Source organism: Scyliorhinus canicula, chromosome 1 (assembly GCF_902713615.1).
Source record: "Scyliorhinus canicula chromosome 1, sScyCan1.1, whole genome shotgun sequence".
NCBI lineage: Eukaryota > Metazoa > Chordata > Chondrichthyes > Carcharhiniformes > Scyliorhinidae > Scyliorhinus > Scyliorhinus canicula.
This window is the reverse complement of record NC_052146.1, coordinates 50,355,651-50,380,051: the sequence shown is the minus strand read 5'-3', so window position 1 is coordinate 50,380,051 and position 24,401 is coordinate 50,355,651. Positions and strand designations below refer to the sequence as shown.

The window sequence follows — 24,401 nt, the reverse complement described above, 5'->3', positions numbered from 1 at the left end:
AATTAACAAGCTTGGGGAATGGATAACAGGTTACCTTTGCTCTACCTTCAGAACTCAGGGTGAAATATGAAGGTGTCATTAAAACTGTTAGGTTTCTGTCTGATAGCAGGTTATAATAGTTAATTTATAAGGTATATTTTGTAAGAAATGCAGGAGTAAAAGGCTCATCCAGTTTTCCTTTGATTTTAGCTTGCACTAAGGCCAATGGAATATCATTGTATGAGGTTTAATTTATTTATTTAGTTATTTTAACAGAGATATCAATAATCTATTTAAAATAATAGACTAACATTAATAGATACTGTGGGCATACTGTTATTTGATCTGTGCTCCCCAGTAGGTGCAATAAACACTAATACAGAACATTTCACATAAGAACATAAGAACTAGGAGCAGGAGTAGACTATCTGGCCCCTCAAGCCTGCTCCGCCATTCAATAAGATCACGGCTGATCTTTTTGTGGACTCAGCTCCACTTACCCGCCCACTCACCATAACCCTCAAGGGGCTGGCTTAGCACACTGGGCTAAATCGCTGGCTTTTAAAGCAGACCAAGCTGGCCAGCAGCACGGTTCGATTCCCGTACCAGCCTCCCCGGACAGGCACCGGAATGTGGCGACTAGGGGCTTTTCACAGTAACTTCATTGAAGCCTACTCGTGACAATAAGCGATTTTCATTTCATTTTTTCAATTCCTTTACTGTTCAAAAATCAATCTACCTTGGCCTTAAAAACATTCAATGAGGTAACCACAACTGCTTCGCTGGGCAGGGAATTCCACAGATTCCCAACCCCTCAGGTGAAGAAGTTCCTCCTCAACTCAGCCCTAAATGTGCTCCCCCTTATTTTGAGGCTCTGCCCCCTAGTTCTAGTTTCTCCCGACAGTGGAAACAACCTCCCTGCTTCTATCTTATTGAAGTAAACGGCAAAGGGGAGTCCAAGGAGTTCCTAAGAAAGACAGTTATTCAGCATAACAGCAGTATTTACACAGGAAGCAGTCACACATCTCAGGATCCTAACTCCTTCTTGTCAGGTACTACAGCAGCTGACCTGTTATACTAATGCTGGTTAACTCATAACCCAATTAGCACTAGGGAACAATCATCCCCAGCTGTATGAGTCCCATGTAGGGTGATAACACTTATTTATTCTCTTCATAGTTTTATATGTTTCTCTAAGATCCCCCCATATTCTTCTAAATTCCAACGCAGCGTAAGAAATAATATGGACAGTTTAGGAAAGGTTGTTCTCCTTTTGTGTATAATGTCAAAATTTGGAATTTCTTTCCTCCCAGTCACTTCAGAGCAAATTGAAATCCTTCACAGAAGATTCTTGCACCTAACTGATGGAAAGGCTACCATGAGGTATTATTATTGTTCTGAATATTGAGATTTCATAACAACATTTAGAAGACCAAAACTATCCCCATGCTCACCTACATAAAATGCTCGTCTGTTTTATTTTACAGCAAAGATTGCTTCGATAACATTCCTGACCTGGAGAGTAATCCAATTAAGTCAAGAATTGTCAATGCATTTTTTGATCAGAGGTAAGTCTTCAGTTAATCTATTTGGAAATTTCGCCTGTCATTTTATACTAAACAAAAATCAGGCTGTTGGTTTGGGAACCCACATCTTTGAAGTCCCTAGGGCAGCACAGTGGCGCAGTGGGTTAGCCCTGCTGCCTCTCGGCACCGAGGTCTCAGGTTCGATCCCAGTTCTGGGTCACTGTCTGTGCGGAGTTTGCACATTCTCCCCGTGTTTGCGTGGGTTTCGTCCCCACAACCCAAAAATGTGCAGGGTAGGTGAATTGGCCACAGTAAATTGCCTCTTAATTGGAAAAAATGAATTGGATATTCTAAATTTATTTTAAACATTTAAAAAAAAAAATCTTAGAATCCCAAGAGTGCAGAAGGAGGCCATTCGGCCCAACGAGTCTGGACCGACTCTCTGAAAGTGCACCCTAACTAGGCCCAATCCCCCACCCTATCCCCACAACCCCTTTACCACAGCTAACCTTTGGACACTAAGGGGCAATTTTAGCATAGCCAACCAGCTAACCTGCACATCTTTGGACTTTGAGATCTATGAAATCTGACGGCAAGTCCAACTCAGACCATTGGACTGGAAGCTTCCTCACTCAGGGGCAGCAGGGTAGCATGGTGGTTAGCATCAATGCTTCACAGCTCCAGGGTCCCAGGTTCGATTCCCGGCTGGGTCACTGTCTGTGTGGAGTCTGCACGTCCTCCCCCTGTGTGCGTGGGTTTCCTCCGGGTGCTCCGGTTTCCTCCCACAGTCCAAAGATGTGCGGGTTAGGTGGATTGGCCATGCTAAATTGCCCGTAGTGTCCTAATAAAAGTAAGGTTGTTGGGTTACGGGTATAGGGTGGATACGTGGGTTTGAGTAGGGTGATCATGGCTCGGCACAACATTGAGGGCCGAAGGGCCTGTTCTGTGCTGTACTGTTCTATGTTCAGGTAGGTGTCCTTGAGCAATTCTAGCCACTTCAGAGAAAATACAGGCACAGAGAGAAAAAAAAAACTGGCCCCGGAACTAAACATCTTACAGACTGCAAAGACAGCTGGTGCACAAAATGGAAATAACACAATGTGATTTTTTTGTTGTGATTGAATTATATTGATAGGTTAGGCCAGCCTGGGAAAAGGAGGCTTGTAATCTGTGCCGTACCTGGTCTGGGAATAATGGGTGCTTAAAAGGAGATTTCCTAGAATAAAGATCACCCAGCAGGTCCGGTAGAATAAAATCAAAGTACAGTATTACAATTACTTCAATTCTTCTGATGTGAAAAAAAACATCCTAATCTCCATGTGTATTGTCCTAGAAACCTGGGGCTACAATCAGTTGGAACGATTGATGAAATCACTTTTGAAAATTTCCTGACTACTTTATCGTTTTTCCAACATATGGGTGAGAACCACACAAAAGAGGACTTGGAATACTACAAAACTGAGAAACTGCAATGTAAGCCACTGGTAATAATGATCTTAATTCTGCACTAGAAAATCATAAGTTAAGTAATGAAATAAATATGTAAAAATAGTAACTAAAAACTAATGTTGTCTCATTGAAATGATTTGGAAATCTGCAGTCTTGTTGAGCTGCTTGTTGCCTGTGATAATCAGTGATATTTCAGCTCAATGGTGCATAGCTGTCAACATTGAGATAATGATAACTTGTGCCAATGTAACATGTCTCGCGTCCAAAATGTAAAATGTGGAGAGGGCAAGTGAAAATTCAGTCATCCATTCCTACAAAGTTAATTTTTAATTTTTCTTCTTTCCACAGTTCAGTGTTTCTGACCTTTCTCCCGCTTGACCTAGTTTCAAACTATTAAGTTATTTGCCTACCGTATCTTATCTCATTATTCTTGTAAATACATTTCCTTTTAAGTGTCAGTGGATTTTTAAAAAGTGTTCAAGGTGGAAGTTCCTCAATTAGATGCATTTCTGAAGAGCTCTGATGGGTATGGTTGGAAGGAAAGTAAAATAAAGTCACCATAGTCCCAGGCGACCATAGGCTGTCCTTTGAGGGGGAGAGCTGGCTGGTGGTCATTTAACATGAGGATCACCACACGTCAGGTGAGGGACAAGGTTAAGAAGGCAGGGCCTTCATGAATAACGTAGGCCGGTATGGGAATTGAACCCACGCTGTTGGCCTCATTTTGCATCACTAACCAGCTGTCGAGCCAACTGTGCTAAACCAGGTGGCACGTTGGCACATTGGTTAGCACTGCTGCTACATGGTGCTGAGGACCCGGGTTCGATATCGGCCCCAGGTCACTGTCCGTGTGGAGTTTGCACATTCTCCTCGTGTCTGCGTGGGCTTCACCCCACAACCCAAAGATGTGCAGAGTAGGTGCGCTAAACTGCCCCTTAATTGGAAAAAAATAATTGGGTCCTCTAAATTTATTTTAAAAAAGAAAACGAAAACTGAACTAAACCAGCCCCCTGGAAGTGAGTTGTCAAAAAAGGAATGGGGATGCTGGGTCAAATGCAACTTCCAACTGCTAATAAATCCTCTATTCCTGTGATGACGACATCACAGGCACGATTCTCCGCTCCCCACGCCGGGTGGGAGAATCGCAGGAGGGCCGGGCAACTCACGACACGCCGCCCTGGCACCCCCCGCGATTCTCCCACCCCCGCCCGGTTGAATCGCCGCTCGCCGTTTTTCACGGCGACCGGCGATTCTCCGGCCCGGATGGGCCGAGCGGCCTGACGTTCCTGACCGGTTCACGACGGTGGCAACCACACCTGGTCGCTGCCGTCGTGAACATGGTGCCAAATCTTCGTTTGTGGTTTGTGGGTGGCGGAGAGGGGAGTGAGCACCACGGCCGTGCTCGGGAGGGGAGTGGCCCGCGATTGGTGCCCACCGATTGTCGGGCCGGCGTCTCCAAGCGATGCACTCTTTACCCTCCGCCGCCCCGCAAGATCAAGCTGCCACGTCTTGCGGGGCAGCGGAGGGGAAGACGGCAACCGCGCATGCGCGGGTTGGAGCCGGCAGCCGTCGTGACGTCAGCCGGGCATGCGCGGGTTGGAGCCGGACAACCTGCGCATGCGCGGCTGACGTCACTTAGGCGCCGCCGTCGCGTCATTCTCGGCGCGCCGCCTTAACGCAGGCGTCAAGGCCCGGCGGCCGAGAATTACGGAGCACCGCTCCTAGCCCCCTGGGGGGGGGGGGGGGGGGGGGGGGGGGGGGGGGGGGGGGTGAATAGGGTGCGAGGAGCGGCCTCCGAGGCTGTCGTGAAACTCGGCCGAGTTCACGACGGCCTTCCCGATGCCGCGCGGGAACGGAGAATCCCGCACCCCATTCTTGCTTACTCTAAATTTAAGATCGTACTTTTCAGTAAAAATTTTATTGGCGTGACAAAAAAGCTGCATTTCTCTGGAATGTTCATTTCCAATTGATTTATTTTAAGTGAGGGAAGGTCTCTTGTTTTGTGCCTTCTTTCCTTCACCTCTGTGTTAGCAGGCTCTTAGCTCGCTGCTCCCAACTCCACACAGAACTGTCTACGAGGAGATGTTCGACACTAGACCATGGAAGGACGCCCACCTGAATAAAAAGAAAAAGCTGCCACCAACATCTGAAACATTCAAGAATATTCTTGACCGAACACCTAATAGGACATTCAGATTTTTTTTGGAATGTTCTGTCTATTGCCGGCAGTGCATTCTTTAAATTAACAGCCATAAGTGGGAAAGATTTACTTTGTCAGCTTTCCATATCTTATAGTCGTGTTTGTTAGTTTTCTTTGTTTGATTCATTCCTACCCATTGATTTCTCTCATGACTTGAAAACTTGGTCATCAGCACATTCAAACAAGTAGCAAATTCCTACTCAAGAAGCCAAACCTGTATAGAAGTTCCATTCATTGTTGGGAGATATCCAATTCTGATAGTGAAAAAACCAAAGTGAGTTACATAACTTCTGACAACCATGGGGATTTCACAAGCTTATTGCTTTCACTGGAGTACAATATTTTCTTTTCTCTTTCTTGTACCCCTTAGGGATGGCAGCAAATATTACTCACCTAACTGCAATGGGACATGAGAAAGAGAAAATACATTCTGGAACAGATGTGTTTTCAGGAGGAGAGTGAGAGCCTCAATGCAATATTCCTCTTCATGGAACTGATTTCAATTGTTATATAGCAAATCATGCAAACCAGGTGTGTCACTGCTGCTGCACTCTCAATTCAGAAAGGCAGAAACAAACACCAGCAAACGTAAAACATTATTTAAAAAATGTTTGAAAATAGTTTGAACTCCTCCCTTTTCTAATATCCTCATTTTATAGAGTCACGCCCAGCTTAGAACTTAACCCATGACAGGCAGATTCCCTATTCTGCACAATAGCTTGTGTCAATTTTATACTTTTAAATTCTGGAGTTCTTGCTGACATTGATTGCTTATCTGTAGTTTCCCTTGGGAAGACGATGTTGATTTTGTCTTTCGAACCACTGCAGCCCGTTTAGTGAAGGTGCTCCCAAGGTGCTGTTCAGTAGTGATGTTCCAGGATTTTGACCCAACAACAATGAAGTAATGGCCACATATATGTCCAAGTTGGAATGCTGGGGACTTGGAGGAGAACTTGGCAGTGATGATATTCTGCTATACCTGGTGCCCATATCCATCTCGGCGTTGGAAGCTGCTACTTGGCAAAGAGCTGTCAATGAAGCTTTTGCCAGGTTACTGCAGGTCACCCTGTAAATGATGCATAGTGCAGCCACAGAGTGCCAGTGAAGAGAGCAGATAGTTAAGTTGCTGAGTGGGCTACTTATCAAGCAGACTTGCTTTGTCTTGGATGGTGTTGAGCAAGGGGCAATTTAGTGTGACACATCTTTGGGTTGTGGGGGTGAGACCCACGCAGACACTGGGGAAAATGTGCAAACTTCACACGGACAATGACCCGGGGCCTTGATCGAACCCGGGTCCTCAGCGCCGTGAGGCAGCAGTGCTTAATGCGCCACTGTGCCGCCCTATAAGCAAACAGTATCAACATTTCATGGCACTTTGGAGATGCACAGGGTGGGATTTTCCGGCCCTTCTTGCCAGCAGGATCTTCCAGTCCTGCCAAAGGCACCCTCCCCACCTCAGCAAGACCAGAACATCCCACCGGCAGCTAATAGCGAGGCACCTCGATTGCTGGAAAACGTAGGCTGCCGGAAAGTCCCGGTCATCGTCTATTCATGGTTAATGGTGTAAAAATCTAGACACTTTCTTCCCAGTAAAAAAATTTGGGCCCCCTTTAATCTCTATCACTCAAACCACCCATGCTTTCTGCCGAGCAGGCTTCAAACAAAAACACATGACTCCCTTAATTTTACTTTAAATTAAAGATACAGTCCCAAAGCATAACAATCTTATAAACCAATGGTATTCCTGGCATCAGGGACAGCTGCCAGGGCCAGAGACCCCCATGGTGCTGGCCACCGACGGGGCCAGGGGTAGAGTTCGCAGTGCCAACCAGGGCCACCATGCAGCCCGGTGAACTTGGCTGGGCACGGAGCTTGCGCACCATGTTAACATGTCGGCCTTTCACCACTGCAGACAAAGGATTTTGGAATTCAACCAGCAATGGTGCCTTCCTGTTAGTCACCACAGGCCTGGGGGATGCCCTGTGGATGAATGAGCAGGGTGCTGCTCGAGGAGGATGGAGAGCCCGCTGCCCAACAGACCGAGAAGAAGGAGGTGCCAAGGAGGTGCTGCATGAGGCCTCGTGTGTACCAACTCTGCCTGTCATTCGAGGACCTGCCGGACCAGGCATGCCGTCGAAGACTCTGGATGAACAGAGAGACAGTGCGACATATCTGCCAGATGATGGCACACCTGGCACTGTGGGCATATGGGGAAGCACAACCGCTCCCGAAGGCCATCAAGGTGACGATTGCCCTGAAACTTTATGCCACAGGGTCCTTCCAGGTGTCAAGTGAAGACCTGTCCAGGGTTTTACAGACCTCGGTGCACACGTGCATCCATGCCACCACGGAGGCCCTATATGCCCAGGTGGTTCAATATATCCACTTCAATATGGACCGAGCCCACCAGGATGCCCAGGCAGCGGTGTTCGCCACCATCACCGGGATGCCCAGGGTCCAGAGGGTGATTGACGGGATGCATGCCCCCTCGGAGCCCTGCAGTTGACAGGCCACTCTACACAAACCAAAAGGGGTACACTCGATGAATGTGAAGTTGATATCAGTTGCACATCATGAACTTCTGTCCCCAATAGCCAGGGCAGTGCACACGTGCCTTCATCCTGCACACTCAGCGGTCCCTGACATGTTTGAGAAGCCCACCCCCCTGCCCGGTTGGGGGTTGGCTTCTGAGTGACAGGGGTTATCCGCTGCGGTCGTAGCTGATGACGCCTATCCGGAGGCCACAGACCGTAGCAGAGATCCCCTATAACGAAGCCCATGCCGAAACCAGGGGTGTGATCGAGAGGTGCTTTGGCCTCCTGAAGATGCAGTTCAGGTGCCTGGACCACTCTGGAAAGGCCCTCCAGTACGAGAGGGCCGCCTGCATTGCAGAGGTCTGCTACGTCCTCCACAATATCGCACAGCAGAGGGGCAATGTGCTGGAGGAGGAGGAACGGCAGGCTTTGCCGATGAGGAGGATGTGGGGGAGGGTGAGCGTGGGCAGGACATGGGGCCCAGGCAGGCACGGGAGGCCGCACAACGTGATTGCCAGGGCCAACGCGCACGGGACGCTCTGATTGCCTCCAGGTTCATCGACTGGGGAGGGGGGGCTGGAGGGGGCCACTGGCCAGGGGCACGGATACCGCATCCCAACCCCTCCCTCCTCACTCCCCCCAGTCACTCCCCCGGCCTGAAACTCGCTCTGTGATACATACCTGTCACATTACGGGCTGTGGGTTGGCAGTAACAGCGGGTCTGGCCTATGGGATGGAGGATGATGACAATCTGCTCTGCGATGATCTCCTGTGCTTCACATCGTAATGACAACGTCTGACTCCTGCTCACGGTAGCACTTTCCACCGTCCACCTGGGTCATCCCTGCATGCGAGCTGGATATTCCATCACATGGTCCCATCTAATCCCTGGGGTGACGGTGGTGGGGATGGTCGGGGTGGGGCAGGGGAGGTGGGCGGGAGGAGGTGGGAGGGCGGGGAGCATGGACCATCCACAGGGCCCGCCTATTCACCACCTCCAACGTCCCCCCATTTCTCCCCCCACCCGGCCAGCCCAGACCAGCCCACCCTTCACACCCATCTGACAGAGCACCGAGACAGGTTGTAACGGTGACAACAGGTTTTAAATGTGAACGAAAATATACAGATTTGTGCCCCAGTCCCTATAGCTAAACTACACCTGTGCCAACTTAACTAGTGTCTAACTTCCTGGCCTTACGGGTCCTTACGCTATGACTAGGTGGTTCCCCAGATGGTGCCGCAGGAGTGGAGGCAGTCTGCTGTGATTCCTGCCCTGCGGCCTAGAACTCATTGGCGGGCGTCTTCTGGGGCGACTGCTCGGATGTCCTGGGTGATGTGGTGCCACCCCGTTCTGCCCGCTGCCCACCAGATGCGCCAGGGACAGGAGGGGGAGGACGTCCGAGGTGCTGCAGTGTTCTAGCACCTCCCCTGCGGGAGTCACTGGCAAGGGCCCCATCACCTCCTCCTCCTGCGGGTTGCCTGATGGACCCCGGGCTATTCCATGGGATGGGGGTGTAAGGGGAATAGCTCCCCTTACACCCCCATCCCATGGAATAGCCCGGGGTCCATCAGGCAACCCTGAGGCCCTTCCACCACCTGGGCCTGCCAGTCCTGGAGTCCTGGAGTCCTGCCCTGGCCTCGGCCAGGGTCAGCACGCTCTATCGCCATGGAGCACAGGGAGTGGACCACCTCCGTCTGTGACTGCTCCGCAGTCTGTGCCTCGGAGACTGTGCCTCCATCCTCTGGGTTTCTGTCACATCATCCAGTGTCTGCGCCCTGTCAGCCAGCGCCTGGGCAATGCCACCGATATTCCCAGCCATGGCCTGTGACTGGGCCAAGCTCAGGAGCGATGCTGCGATTTCTAGGTGGCTCTGGGGCATGGTCGCCTGTGAGGCGATAACCCTGTCCTGGGCCTTGTCCAGCACCTGAACAGAATCCCCAAGGCCTTGGACATGCTAATCCATAGCCAAGGCTGTCACCCCCAGTGCCTCCACCACGGACGCCACCCGTGCGGGATTGGCCTGGGTGGCACACTTTGTCGGCACCACCTCCTGCTCCTGCACGTGGTTGGACTCCTCCAACTGCACCTGCAGATACTGGATGCTCGCCGACAACCCCTCATGTAGTCCCTGGCTCTGTGATTGCATCTCCACAGTAGATGGCAGCTGGTTCCTCAGGTCAACCTGCCCTCTGACTGTCCAGGGCTCTCTGCTTGGCCACCATGAAGGCCCGCAGGTCCAGCGATTTCCCTCCTGTCTTCTCACACCACCAGCAGTTGTGCGCAGCCTTCTCCGCGCACAGAAAATAACAGTGTTGAAAATGAAATGAAAAATGAAATGAAAATCGCTTTTGTCACGAGTAGGTTTCAATGAAGTTACTGTGAAAAGCCCCTAGTTGCCACATTCCGGTGCCTGTCCACGGAGGCTGGTACGGGAATCGAACCGTGCTGCTGGCCTGCTTGGTCTGCTTTAAAAGCCAGTGATTTAGCCCAGTGAGCTAAACTAGCCCCTTATAACAACTGTGTTAGACAGTACAACTCATGCAGCCCAGGGGGTGGGTAGCTGGTGGCCTCAGTGGCCAGGGCACTGGGCCAAGGCGGCCGAGTGGGTGCCAGCATGTGGTGCAGGGGGGTGTTTGCCCCCCCCCCCCCCCCCCCCCCCCTCCGGGTTGTAGGGGTAGATTTATGGGTGTGTGGGACAGAATTAGTATCAAGGGCACAGTGTTGCCTACTCCGTTTCCTCCACCACGTCCAAGAAGGTCTCCAGCTCAGCATCGATAAACCAGGCTGCCCTCCTCGCTCCCATCTTGTTGGCTGAGATGGTGTGTGTGGGAAGTGCAGTGTGTATATGCGGCTGCAGCTTGTCAGCCTCCTGAGTGTTAATCACGTAACCGGCGAATCCGCCACCATTTTTCATTGGAATCGATTGTGTTCCACGTGGCGCCGGCACTTGCCCCTCAACAGTAGAAGAATCGGTCCGGGTGCGCCACCAGTTTTTCTGTCATGAAAGTCCACAAATTCTGCCTTGATGCCAACACTTAATCTCACAAATGGAGAATCCCACCGGAGACCTTTGCATTTATAATGTCAATTGTGGTCAGTGTGAGCCGAAAAATGCAGCACAAATGAAACGGCGGTTTCTTTAATCTTTCAGCTGTTTAAAAATGAAAAATACTGTATCTATTTGCATCTTGTGGAACCCATTTTGTCAACACATTGAAACCTCTGAACTTGAATGTAGATAACAATTCTCCAGTTGTTCTTTTTTTAAACAGTTGGTGTCCTCTCTTAATCCTGTTAATTTGGCATCAATCAAGTGAATTTGCTTCATCTTGTCCTCTCTGAAACCAAACAACTGTTAATTTTGAGAGCAAAGTACTGTGAGCCCAAAGAGAAGATGTTGGGAAACCTCAGCAAGTCTGGCAGCATCTGTAGGGAGAGAAAAGAGCTAACGTTTCGGGTCCAGGTGACCCTTTGTCAAAGTACTGTGAATGCTGGAAATCTGAAATTTAAAAAAAAACAAGATGGCAGAACTACTGAGCAGATCTGATAATTTCTGTGAAAAAGAAGCAGAGTTGATGGGTGGGATTCTCGGGACGTGTCCTTCTGGCGACCAGAGAATCCCCCCCCCCCCCCCCCCCCCGAGGTCAATGGACTTCTCCGTTGTACGCGGCTCGCCCGTGGCCTTCTTGCGGCGGGTGGTGCGGGGCAATCCAGACCAATGTTTCAGATCGGTCATTCGTTCACATTGAGTGATTTGGGAGGAAAAGATAAGACTTTTAAAAATTCTTTCACAGAATGTGGGCGTTATTAGCAAGGCCGCCGATTGTTGCTCAACCCTTAATTAATTTTGAGAAGGCAGTGGTGAGCCGCCTGCTTGAAACTGCAGTCTATGTGTTGTAAGTACACCCACTATTGTAAGTACACCCACTAAACCAGGGACTGGTTTAGCACAGTGGGCTAAACAGCTGGCTTGCAATGCAGAATGAGGCCAGCAGCATGGTTCCATTCCCGTACCGGCCTCCCCAAACATGCGCCGGAATGTGGCGACTAGGGGCTTTTCACAGTAACTTCATTGAAGCCTACTCGTGACAATTAGCGATTATGATTATATTATTGCTGTTGAGAAGGGAGTTCCGGGATTTTGATCCAGTGACAGTGAAGAAACAGCAAAATAGTTCTAAGTAAGGATGGTGAGTAACTTGGAACGGAATTTGCAGGGAGTGGTGTTCCCATGCAGGAGATGGAGGTAATGGCTTTGGAAGGTACTATTGAAAAAGCTTGGGGGTTCTTGCAGTGCATGTGTATAATGGAACACATTTCTGCCTCAGTGGCAGAGGGGGTAAATGCCTAAGCTGCTGAACAAGTAGGCTGCTTTGTCCTAGATTGCATGAGCTGCTTGAGTGTTGTTGGAGAGCCACCCTTCCAAGTGTTCCATTGCCCTCATGACTTGTGCCTTCTAGATGGTGGATTGGCTTTGGAAGTCAGGGAGTGTTACTCGCTCCAGAATTCCAAGCCTCTGACCGGCTCTAATAGCTGTCGCATTTATGGGACCAGTCCAGTTCATTTTCTGACCAATGATAACCCACATGATGTTGATGGTGGGGGTTTCAGTGATGGCAATGCTGTTGAATGTCTGAGTTGTTGCAGAAGGTCATTGCCTAGTACTTGTGTGGCACAAATGTAACTTGGGACACCCATCTGCCGAGCCTGAATGTTGCCAGGTCTACTTCGCTAAAACTTTGATAACTTTCTGCTCTCTTCATATTTCCTGTGTGTTCCCTCACTCTATGAAATACTGGCAATTATTCCATCATAAATGTGGATGTAGGTGAAAGGTGGCAAGCATGACATAAGGAGATATTTCTGTCGACAGAAAGTGCACATAGATTTGATAGCTGACAGCAGAGCCATAGCTAAGGCAGTAATGAACTGCAGGTTTTTTTTATAGCTGGGAGTGGGGCCAGCAAAATGGAGCTTCAAAGAGAAAAGACACAAAGAAGTGGACCTTGGGGGTGGGGAAAGTACAGGAAATGTACAGAAGTTAAAACATGAAAACATTCCACTTAACATCAATGTTTACTCTCGAAGCAAACAATTAATTCTGACCACATTTACCCACCCTGTTTCACATCCCTACAAACCATTTTCCTCATCAATGGAAAATAAGAGCGGGAGGATGCCATTCAGCATTATCTTGAATGTTGGCCTGATTTCTGCCTCAATCACTAAATGTTGAAGTGAATTCCATTCTGAGTCAAGAAGCTTTTCCTGCCCTCTCTTTCAAATTATTAGCATTGAACCTATTATCTATGGACCCATTGGAAACAGCCAGCCTCCATTTCACAAAATCACAGTGCAGAAGAGGCCATTCAACCCATCGAGTCTGCACCGTCACATGAAAAACACCCAACCTGCCTACCTAATCCCATTTGCCAGCACTTGGCTCATAGCCTTGCATGTTAAGACGTGCCAAGTGCTAATCCAGGTACTTTTTAAAGGAGGTGAGGCAACCTGCCTCAACCACCCTCCAAAGCAATGCATTCCAGACCCTCAACACCCTCTGAGTTAAAAGACTTTTCCTCAAATCCTCTCTCAACCTCCTGCGCCCTCACCTTGAACTTGTGTCCATTCGTGACTGACCCTGAAACTATGGGGAACAGCTGCTCCCTATCCACCCTGTCCATGCCCCTCATAATCTTGTACACCTTGATATGGTCGCCCCTGTCTTCCCTGCTCCAGTCAAAACAACCCAAGCCTATCCAGCCTCTCTTCAGTCTCTCTGACTCTGATCCCCCCAGTGTCCCCGTTTCTGACCCCCCCAGTCTCTCTGACTCTGACACCCCCGTCTCTCTGACTCTGACCCCCCCCAGTCTCTCTGATCCCCCTCGTGTCCCCGTTTCTGACCCCCCCCCCCCAGTCTCTCTGATCCCCCCAGTGTCCCCGTTTCTGACCCCCCCCAGTCTCTCTGATCCCCCCAGTGTCCCCGTTTCTGACCCCCCCCCAGTGTCCCCGTTTCTGACCCCCCCCAGTCTCTCTGACCCCCCCCAGTCTCTCTGACTCTGATCCCCCCAGTGTCCCCGTTTCTGACCCCCCCCCAGTGTCCCCGTTTCTGACCCCCCCCCAGTGTCCCTGTTTCTGACCCCCCCCAGTCTCTCTGACTCTGATCCCCCAGTGTCCCCGTTTCTGACCCCCCCAGTCTCTCTGACCCCCCCCCAGAGTCCCCGTTTCTGACCCCCCCCAGTGTCCCTGTTTCTGACCCCCCCCCAGTCTCTCTGACTCTGATCCCCCCAGTGTCCCCGTTTCTGACCCCCCCAGTCTCTCTGACCCCCCCCAGTGTCCCCGTTTCTGATCCCCCCCAGTCTCTCTGATCCCCCAGTGTCCCCGTTTCTGACCCCCCCAGTCTCTCTGATCCCCCCCAGTGTCCCCGTTTCTGACCCCCCCCAGTGTCCCCGTTTCTGACCCCCCCAGTGTCCCCGTTTCTGACCCCCCCCAGTGTCCCTGTTTCTGACCCCCCCCAGTGTCCCCGTTTCTGACTCCCCCCCAGTGTCCCCGTTTCTGACCCCCCCCAGTCTCTCTGACTCTGATCCCCCCAGTGTCCCCGTTTCTGACCCCCCCCAGTGTCCCCGTTTCTGACCCCCCCCAGTGTCCCCGTTTCTGACCCCCCCCCCCCCCAGTGTCCCCGTTTCTGACCCCCCCAGTCTCTCTGACCCCCCCCAGTGTCCCCGTTTCTGACCCCCCCCAGTCTCTCTGACCCCCCCCCAGTGTCCCCGTTCTGACCCCCCAGTCTCTCTGACTCTGATCCCCCCAGTGTCCCCGTTTCTGACCCCCCCCCCCAGTCTCTCTGATCCCCCCAGTGTCCCCGTTTCTGACCCCCCCCCAGTCTCTCTGATCCCCCCAATCTCTCTAATCCCCCCCAGTCTCTCTGATCCCCCCCAGTCTCTCTGACCCCCCCAGTGTCCCTTTTTCTGACCCCCCCAGTCTTTCTGATCCCCCCAGTGTCCCCGTTTCTGACCCCCCCCAGTGTCCCCGTTTCTGACCCCCCCCCAGTCTCTCTGATCCCCCCAGTGTCCCGTTTCTGACCCCCCCCCCAGTCTCTCTGACTCTGACCCCCCCAATTTCTCTGACTACACTACCCCTCCGTCTCTCTGCTCCCCTCTGCCCTCAGTCTCCCCTCTGCCTCCCAGTCTCCTCTCTGCCCACAGTCTACCCTCCACCCCACAGTCTACCCTTCACCCCACAGCCTCCCCTCCAACCCCCAGTCTCCCCTCCACCCCCCAAGTCTCCCCTCCAACACCCAGTCTCCCCTCCAACCCCCAGTCTCCCCTCCAACCCCCAGTCTCCCCTCCGACCCCCCAGTCTCCCCTCCACCCCCCAGTCTCCCCTCCACCCCCCAGTCTCCCCTCCACCCCCCAGTCTCCCCTCCACCCCCCAGTCTCCCCTCCACCCCCCAGTCTCCCCTCCACCCCCCAGTCTCCCCTCCACCCCCCAGTCTCCCCTCCACCCCCCAGTCTCCCCTCCACCCCCCCAGTCTCCCCTCCACCCCCAAGTCTCCCCTCCACCCCCAGTCTCCCCTCCACCCCCCAGTCTCCCCTCCACCCCCCAGTCTCCCCTCCACCCCCCCAGTCTCCCCTCCGACCCCCCAGTCTCCCCTCCGACCCCCCAGTCTCCCCTCCGACCCCCCAGTCTCCCCTCCGACCCCCCAGTCTCCCCTCCCACCCCCAGTCTCCCCTCCAACCCCCAGTCTCCCCTCCAACCCCCAGCCTCCCCTCCAACCCCCAGCCTCCCCTCCAACCCCCAGCCTCCCCTCCACCCCCCAGCCTCCCCTCCACCTCCCAGTCTCCCCTCCGACCCCCCAGTCTCCCCTCCGACCCCCCAGTCTCCCCTCCGACCCCCCAGTCTCCCTCCGACCCCCCAGTCTCCCCTCCGACCCCCCAGTCTCCCCTCCGACCCCCCAGTCTCCCCTCCGACCCCCCAGTCTCCCCTCCGACCCCCCAGTCTCCCCTCCAACCCCCAGTCTCCCCTCCTACCCCCAGTCTCCCCTCCGACCCCCCAGTCTCCCCTCCAACCCCCAGTCTCCCCTCCAACCCCCAGTCTCCCCTCCAACCCCCAGTCTCCCCTCCGACCCCCCAGTCTCCTTCCGCTCTCCAGTCTCTTCTCCGCCCCCCACAGTCTCTCCCTCCGCCCCTCAGTCTCCCCTCCACCCCTCCCAGACTCCCCTCTGCCACTCCTACCGTTTCACCCCCCCCACTCCTCCAGTCTCCCCTCCACCCCCCCCCCCAGTCTCCCCTCCGCCCCCAAGTCTCCCCTCCACCCCCCAGACTCCCCTCCACCCCTCCCAGACTCCCCTCTGCCACTCCTACCGTTTCACTCCCCCAGTCTCCCCTCCGCCCCACCCCGGTCTCCCCTCCACCCCACCCCAGTCTCCCCTCTGCCCCCCTTTTCCCCTCTGCCCCCCCTTCTCCCCTCTGCCCCCCCCCCGGTCTCCCCTCCGCCCCACCCCAGTCTCCCCTCTGCCCCCCTTCTCCCCTCCCCCCCACAGTCTCCTCCCCGCTATAATAGGACCAGAAGATGTAGGAGCAGAAGTAGGCCAATCGACCCATCGAATCTGCTACGCTATTCAATTAGATCACCGCTGATCTAATCGTCAACTCCACTTTCCACCTTATCCCAATAACCCTTGATTCTTTTACTGATTAAAAATCTGTCCACTCAGCCCTGAACATACCTTACAACCCAGCCTCTACAATCCTCTGCAGTAAAGAATTCCACAGATTCACTACCCTCCAGAGAGAAAAAAAAATCTACTCATCTCTGTCTTAAATGGGTGTCCAGATTTTTGTCAGGCATGATTTCCCCTTCATGAATGCCTGAGATTATGTCCTCTGGTCCTAGAATCTTCTAGCAGGGAAAAACATCCGATCAGCATCGACCCTGCCAAGCCCCCCTGAGAATCCTATATGCCTCAATAGGGTCAGCTCTCATTTTCCAAACACCAATGAGTACAGGCCCAATCTACTCAACCTCTCCTCATAAGAAAATCCTTCCATACCCAGGAACAACCTTGTGAACCTTTTCTAGACAACCTCCAAAGCCAGCATATCTTTCCTTTGATATGGGAAGTGAAACGGTTCACAGCATTCCAGGTATGGTCGAACTTGTGCCTTGTATAGTTTTAGCAGGACTTTACTATTTTAATACTCCATTCCCTTTGAAATAAAGGCCAACATTCCATTTGCCCTCTGATTTGCCTGCTGAACTTGCATGCTAGCTTTTTGGGTTTTATGCATGAGGACCCCCAAATCCCTCTGTGCTGCAGCTTTCTGCAGCATTTCTCTATTTAAATAATATTCAGCTCTTTTATTCTTCCTACCAAAGTGCATAACTTAACATTTTCCTACATTATAGGCTTAAGGTGTGAGGAGCAAGGTTTCGAGGAGATGTGCAAGGGAATATTTTTTCACAGAGGGTAGTGGTGGCTGTCGGAGGAGGTGGTGGAAACAGGTACGATATCGATGCTTAAGGGATGTCTTCACACATACACAAATAGGATGGGAATAGAGGGATACAGATCTTGGAAGTGTAGAAGGTTTTAGGTTTGACGGGAACAGGCTTGGAGGACTGAAGGGCCTGTTCCTGTGCTGCACTTTACTTTGTTCTCTGATCTGAGGGGAGATCAAATAGAGGTATACAAGATGATAAAAGGTATGGATAAAGCTACGTGGAGCCGATGCTTCCTCGTGTGGGGCATTCTAGAACGAGATGTCATTGTCTTAGGATAAGAGGTAACAAATTAAAACAGAGTTGAGGAGAAGTTACTTCTCCCAAAGGTTTGCGAATCTGTGGAATTCATTACCCTCTAGGGCGGTGGATGCTGGGACAGTGAGTAAATTTAAGGACGAGTTAGACAGAGTTTTAATCGGTATGGGGTTGAAGGGTTATGGAGAATGGTCAGGCCGGTGGAGTTAAGGCCAGAATGAGATCAGCTATGATTGAATGGCAGAGCAGACTCAATGGGCCAAATGGTCCAATTATGCTCCTATATCTTATGAACCTGTCTGCCAAGATTTTGTCCACTCACTTAACCTGCCTATATACCCATGGAAATTATTTTTGTGTCATCCTCACCACTTGCCTTCCCACCTATCTTTGTGTCAAGCGTAAACTTGGCAATAGTATATTCACTTCCCTTGTCCAAATCATTAATATGATTCCTGTGGCACTGTTAGTTACAGGTTGCCAACCTGAAAATGCATCTCTTATCAACTCTCTGTCTTCTATTAGTTAGCCAATCCTCTATCCATGCTAATGTACTAATCCTAACACCATGAACTCTTATCTTATCGAGTAGCCTTTTGTGCGGTACCTTACTGAATGTTTTTGGAAATCCAAGTACATTACATCTATTGGTTCCCCATTATCTGTCCGTTCATTACCATCTCACAGATTTTTGTCAGGCATGATTTCCCCTTCATTAAGCCATGCTGACTCTGCTTGACTATATGATGGAGTTCTAAATGCTCTGCTATTACATCCTTTAAAATGGACTCAACATTTTCCCAATGACAGATGTTAAACTAACTGGCCCATAGTTACTGTTTGTTGTCTCCCTCCCTTTCTGAATAATGGTGTTACATTATCAATTTTCCAATCCTCTGGGCCTTTTCTGAATTTAAGGATTCTCGGAAGAACATCCACTAACTCTACACCTCCTTCCTTTGACCCCCAATTTCTCTGTTCCCTTCCAGAAATGGACAATGGTGCCACAATTCTTCATTAAACATGTCATAGCACAGAAAGCAAAATGGGGGTTGCATTTTAAAAGTGTTTGCATAGCTTGAGTACCAAAGACAAAGTGCACAACAGCTGCAGTTTTATATAGCTAGAGACACAGTCCATGTCCAAAGTTAATGAGTAGGGGGCAGTTTATTTTTCCACCACCTTGCTAGCTTTAGTAAAAGCCAATGACCCCCCCCCCCCAACCTGAGGAAGGCCCCAAGGAACCCCCCCCCCCCCCAACCTGAGGGAGGCCCCAAGGAACCCCCCCCCCAACCTGAGGGAGGCCCCAAGGAACCCCCCCCCCCAACCTGAGGGAGGCCCCAAGGAACCCCCCCCCTCAACCTGGGGAGGCCCCAAGGAACACCCCCCCCCCCACACACCCCCCAACGTGAGGGAGGCCCCAAGGAACACCCCCCCCCCCAACCTGGGGGAGGCCCCCAGGAACCCCCCCCACACACCCTTTATTTGGAAAGGCACCCCGGGCCCAAACCCTGGCAGTGCCAACCTGCCACCTGGGCACCCTGGCAGTGCCAGGATGATGTGCCAGGGTGCCAGACTGACAGTGTCAGAGTGTTCAGGTGCCAGGAGGAGTGCCAGGGCACCACCTTGCCCTGTCCCCGACCACCCAATGGCCTCCAGAGGCCCAGGACACTCCCCCCCCCCCGACGACTCCCCCCCCGACTCCCTCTCCCCCCCCCCCCCCCCCCCCCCCAGGTGCCAATAGCCTAGTCCACCTTTGTGTAGACCAGTACTTTTTAAAAAAAATATATATTTTTTTAATTTAGATTAGCCAATTATTTTTTCCAATTAAGGGGCGATTTAGTGTGGCCAATCCACCTACTCTGCACATTTTTGGGTTGTGGGGGCGAAACCCACGCAGACACGGGGAGAATGTGCAAACTCCACACGGACAGTGACCCAGAGCCGGGATCGAACCTGGGACCTCAGCACCATGAGGCGGTTGTGCTAACCACTAGGCCACCGTGCTGCCCTGTGTAGACCAGTACTAAACACTGCCCAGTTGAGTCCTCGCGCCGGGTGAAACCAGCGTTAGGCTCATTTGAATATTCAGATCTGGATGACTCCCAGCGAGGGTGAGATCCAGATCGCACAGGGCACAGCGAGTCACTGACTCGCAATTGGCCCGGCGCTGAGCCCGATTTGAGGCTCTCGAGCGACCCATGAGCCGGGCGCAACGAGGTCGCTGAATCGTGCCCATCGATATTGGCTGTAAAACACTATGAGACATGCTTAGGTTGTGAAAGATATCCTATAAATGCTGGTCTTCATTAATATGACCTGAATGGATTCTGTTTAACCTTAACTGAGTGGATACCCCTGCTCAATCTATTTAATCTCTTTCATCATTGGCTTTTACTGTTGAATATCTGATCTTCGGCCTTTTATCTAACATCAGGCCAGACGTCAGGTGTAATGCCTGTTCTTGTTAGCTTGGGTCTTGTCTGTCTTTCTTGTGGGCACCATGAACTGGATTCAATTTGAATTTGAGTTTGAATTGTTTTTTTGGAGCAAGCACGGAGTTGGAATAAGGGCTTGCGGCGTCCACTCTGCATGTTGGCTTTGCAAGTTTAAAAATGGAATAACATTTATTTTAAACCTGAGCTTAGTTTATTTCCATTGTTGGTAACTGTCATAATATCCACTCATGTATATCATGAGATGCCGACAGGCAGTGATTGACACATAGGATAACCAATGAACACACACGACACAGAACAACCAATCACCAGACAGGACACCACCACTATAAAGCCCACTGGGCATTAAGGCTCTCCCTCTCTCACAGGACACGACTAGGGAGATAGTCACAGTGCACAGGCCAATGAACATCATCACCATGTGGTAGAGAGCTAGTCTGGTCAAGCCAGTAGGAGGTTATCGGTTAGGTTAATAGAGTGTCAACCCACAACAGATTATGTACAGCAACCAGCAGGTTCAATAAAACAGTGTTGGACAATCTCCTGTGTCGGAAGCCTGTTTCTCGTTTTACTGCATCTAGTTGCAGTCGATGTTAGACCAACACAGATAACACATGGTACCAGGTAGATATTAACTCTAACAAACCTACCTCGAGTGAATCTGCAATGACCAGCACGCAGCTATCCAGCACCATGGAAAGATCCAACCTCCTCCGCAACTCCGGATCTCCGGAAACCTCAGCGCCAACTGGAAAGTCTTCAAACAGAAGTTCCTCCTACATATCGAGGCCTCCGACCTCGAGGCAGCATCGGATGCCCGAAAGATCGCGCTGTTCCTGTCAACTGCGGGGGATCACGCCATCTACATCTATAACTCGCTCACGTTTGCTGATGGCAAAGACAAGACAAAGTTCAAGACGGTTCTGCTGAAATTCGACAACCACTGCAACATTGAGGTGAATGAGAGCTTTGAACGGTACATCTTCCAGCAGAGGCTTCAGCGTAAGGATGAACCTTTTCAGTCCTTCTTGACCCATCTCCGCATCCTAGTGCAGTCATGTAACTATGACTCGACGGCTGATTCCATGATCCGGGATCAGATCGTTTTCGGGGTCCAGTCTGAATCCCTGCGAGAACAGCTCCTCAAAATCAAACAGTGGACCCGCGCCGTCGCCATCGAAACGTGCGTTGTCCATGAGCATGCCAGGAATCGTTACTCCTGCATCAGGGCGGCAGAAAATGCAAAACTAGCCTCCCACGAGGCAGAAAGGGTGCAGGCCATCGCAAATATGCAAGGCCTGAGCATCGAGGAGAGTGGCCGTTTTGCACGCTTTCCCCGGGTCCCTACGCATGCGTGCCACGACCAGGTGGACGACGAGGCCGAAGACCCCAAAGCGCATGTGCGAACGTTGGCCGACCGCACTGCGCACGCGTGGTGGCGCACAGAATGCACTGACGTCAGCATCATGACGTGTCCAAATTGTGGCTCCGCCCATTTAAAGCGGCAATGTCCAGCCAAAGGAAGGCGATCTCTACAGTGTGGAAACCCTGGGCATTACGCGGCCGTATGCAGGTCCGCTCCACCGACCAACAGCCAGCGATCCCAGCTACAGCGCAGACGTGTCCGCTGCCTACAACAAGGCATGCAGGATTCGGATCCCGACAGCCCAACGGACCCCATTGCTGGCTGCCTCGAGTCTCCATACAGGGTGGGCATAATCACCACACACGAGTTGGCTTCCACCATGCCTGCAAACCGCCTTTCAATCCTCACTGTGGATCCTGACAACGAGTGGTGTGCTGTCGTCACGGTTAACCAGTCTCGCATCCAATTTAAATTGGACACTGGCGCATCTACAAACCTCATATCACAGTCGGACCTCGACAGAATCCGAGACCAACCTAGCATTCTTCCACCGGCCTGCAGGCCCTGGACTACAATGGCAATGCCATAGCTGCCATTGGATCGTGTCAGCTAGGTGTATCTCACAAGGCAATCAAAGTGACGTTACGATTCGAGATCGTCTGGGCTGACAAGGCATCCCTACTCGGTGCTCGCGCATGCAAACTTCTAAATCTGGCCCAGTGCGTCCATGCCATGTCCTCGACACCGGCGACTGCCTCGCCCAATGTAAATCTCCAAGCTGAGATAGACGACATTCTCACGCAATATCACAACGTGTTTGATGGAATGGGCATGCTCCCATATCGTTATAAGATATTGCTCAAACCGAATGCCATCCCAGTCATCCATGCACCACGCCGGGTGCCGGCTCCTCTCAAGGATCGTCTGAAAACGTAGCTACGAGAGATCCATGACCAGGGTATCATCTCAAAGGTCACGGAACCAGCAGACTAGGTCAGCTCTATGGTCTGCGTCAAGAAGCCCTCTGGTGAACTCCGCATTTGCATTGATCCCAAAGACCTGAATCGCAACATCATGGGCGAGCACTACCCGATCCCAAAGCATGAAGAGTTAACCTGTGAGATGGCTCATGCCAAATTCTTTACCAAGCTGGACGCCTCCCGTGGGGTTCTGGCAGATACAGTTGGACGAGTCCAGTCGGAAGCTGTGCACGTTGAACACTCCGTTCGGCAGGTATTGCTACAACCGCATGCCTTTTGGTATCATATCAGCTTCCGAAGTATTTCATCGCATAACGGAGCAAATGATGGAGGGCATCGAGGGGGTGCGAGTCTATGTGGACAATGTGAACATCTGGTCCACGACGACTGAGGATCACATCGCTCGCCTCAAACAAGTTTTCCAGAGGATTCATGAAAACGGCCTCCAGCTCAACAGGGCCAAATGCTCATTTGGTAGGTCCACTATCAAGTTTCTGGGTGACCACATTTCACAGCAGGGTGTGCAACCTGACGCTGACAAGGTGCTGGCAATCAATGCCATGAAGACCCCAGAGGACAAAAAGGCAGTCCTCCGTTTCCTCGGGATGGTGAATTTTCTTGGGAAATTCATTCCCAACATGGCATCCCATACCACAGCCCTCCGGCATCTCGTAAAAAAGTCGACAGTGTTCCAATGGCTTCCCGCACATCAAGCAGAGTGGCTTGAGCTGAAGGTGAAGCTCACCACAGCCCCAGTACTGACATTCTTTGACCCAACCAAGGATACCAAGATATCCACAGATGCAAGCCAGGACGGCATTGGGGTGGTGCTCCTCCAGCGAGACGACTCCTTGTCCTGGGCTCCAGTGGCATACACCTCCAGGGCCATGACTCTGACCGAACAACAGTATGCCCAGATCAAAAAGGAGTGCTTGGGTCTCCTGACAGGAATAGTCAAGTTTCATGACTACGTATACGACCTACCAAAGTTCACAGTGGAAACAGACCACAGGCCTTTAGTCCACATAATCCAAAAGGAATTAAATGACATGACAACTCGGCTGCAGCGAATTCTTCTTCGTCTCCGCCGATATGACTTCGAACTTGTCTACACACCGGTTAAGGAGCTGATCGTCGCGGATGCCCTATCCCGATCCATCACCACGCCGTGTGAACAGGGCGACTTAATCCGCCACATTGAAGCACAGGTGCAGTTGTGTGCCAGCAACCTCCCAGCCGCTGATGAACGAGTTATACAAATATGCGAAGAAACTGCCAAAGATCCCCTACTGCAGCGCGTGATGAAGCACCTAACCCATGGCTGGCAAAAGGGGCAGTGCCCCCAGTTCTTCAACGTTAAGGACGGGCTGACGGTTGTTGAGGGGATCTTTCTTAAACTAGATAGAATCGTCATTCCCCAAAGTATGCAAAACATGGTGCTCAGACAGATCCATGAGGGTCACTTGGGGGTCGAGAAATGTCGACGCAGAGCTCGGCAGGCAGTTTACTGGCCTGGCATCAGCCAGGACATTGCCAACACAGTCCTCAACTGCACAACATGCCAGAAGTTTCAACCAGTTCAGCCCAAGGAAACGCTGCAACAGCACAAGATCGTGACCTCTCCGTGGTCCAAGGTGGGAACAGACCTCTTTCACGCCAATGGGCGTGATTACGTGCTCCTGGTCGACTACTTCTCCAGCTACCCGGAAGTGGTGAAACTGTCGGACCTCACGTCCAAGTCTGTCATCAAAGTCTGCAAAGAGACGTTTGCCAGGAATGGGATACCACTCACGGTAATGAGTGACAACGGTCCATGTTTCTACAGCCAAGAGTGGTCCAACTTTGCACAATCCTACCACATTAGCCATATCACATCCAGTCCCCATTACCCGAAATCAAACGGGAAGGCCAAGAAAGGGGTCCATATTGTCAAGCGGTTGCTGTGCAAGGCTGCAGACTCAGCCTCCGATTTCAACCTGGCGTTATTGGCATACAGGGCAACCCCTCTGTCGACTGGTTTGTCTCCGGCGCAGTTGCTCATGAACCGCAACCTGAAGGCGACTGTTCCAGCCATCCATGTTCTAGACCTTGACCACCTCACGGTGCTGCAGAAGGTGCAGCGATTCAGGGACCAGCAAAATATCACGTATG

General features: G+C 51.6%; 1 protein-coding gene across 1 annotated transcript in view; it reads left to right on the top strand.

Moving 5' to 3' along the window:
* Nucleotides 1-24,401, top strand: part of tesca (tescalcin a) — a 71,487-nt gene that overhangs the window by 1,824 nt on the left and 45,262 nt on the right. Inside the window, exons 2-4 of the mRNA XM_038790624.1 lie at nucleotides 1,293-1,362; nucleotides 1,467-1,547; nucleotides 2,839-2,978. Coding sequence (XP_038646552.1) covers nucleotides 1,293-1,362; nucleotides 1,467-1,547; nucleotides 2,839-2,978 — 291 coding nt within the window. The remainder of the gene's footprint in view (nucleotides 1-1,292; nucleotides 1,363-1,466; nucleotides 1,548-2,838; nucleotides 2,979-24,401) is intronic.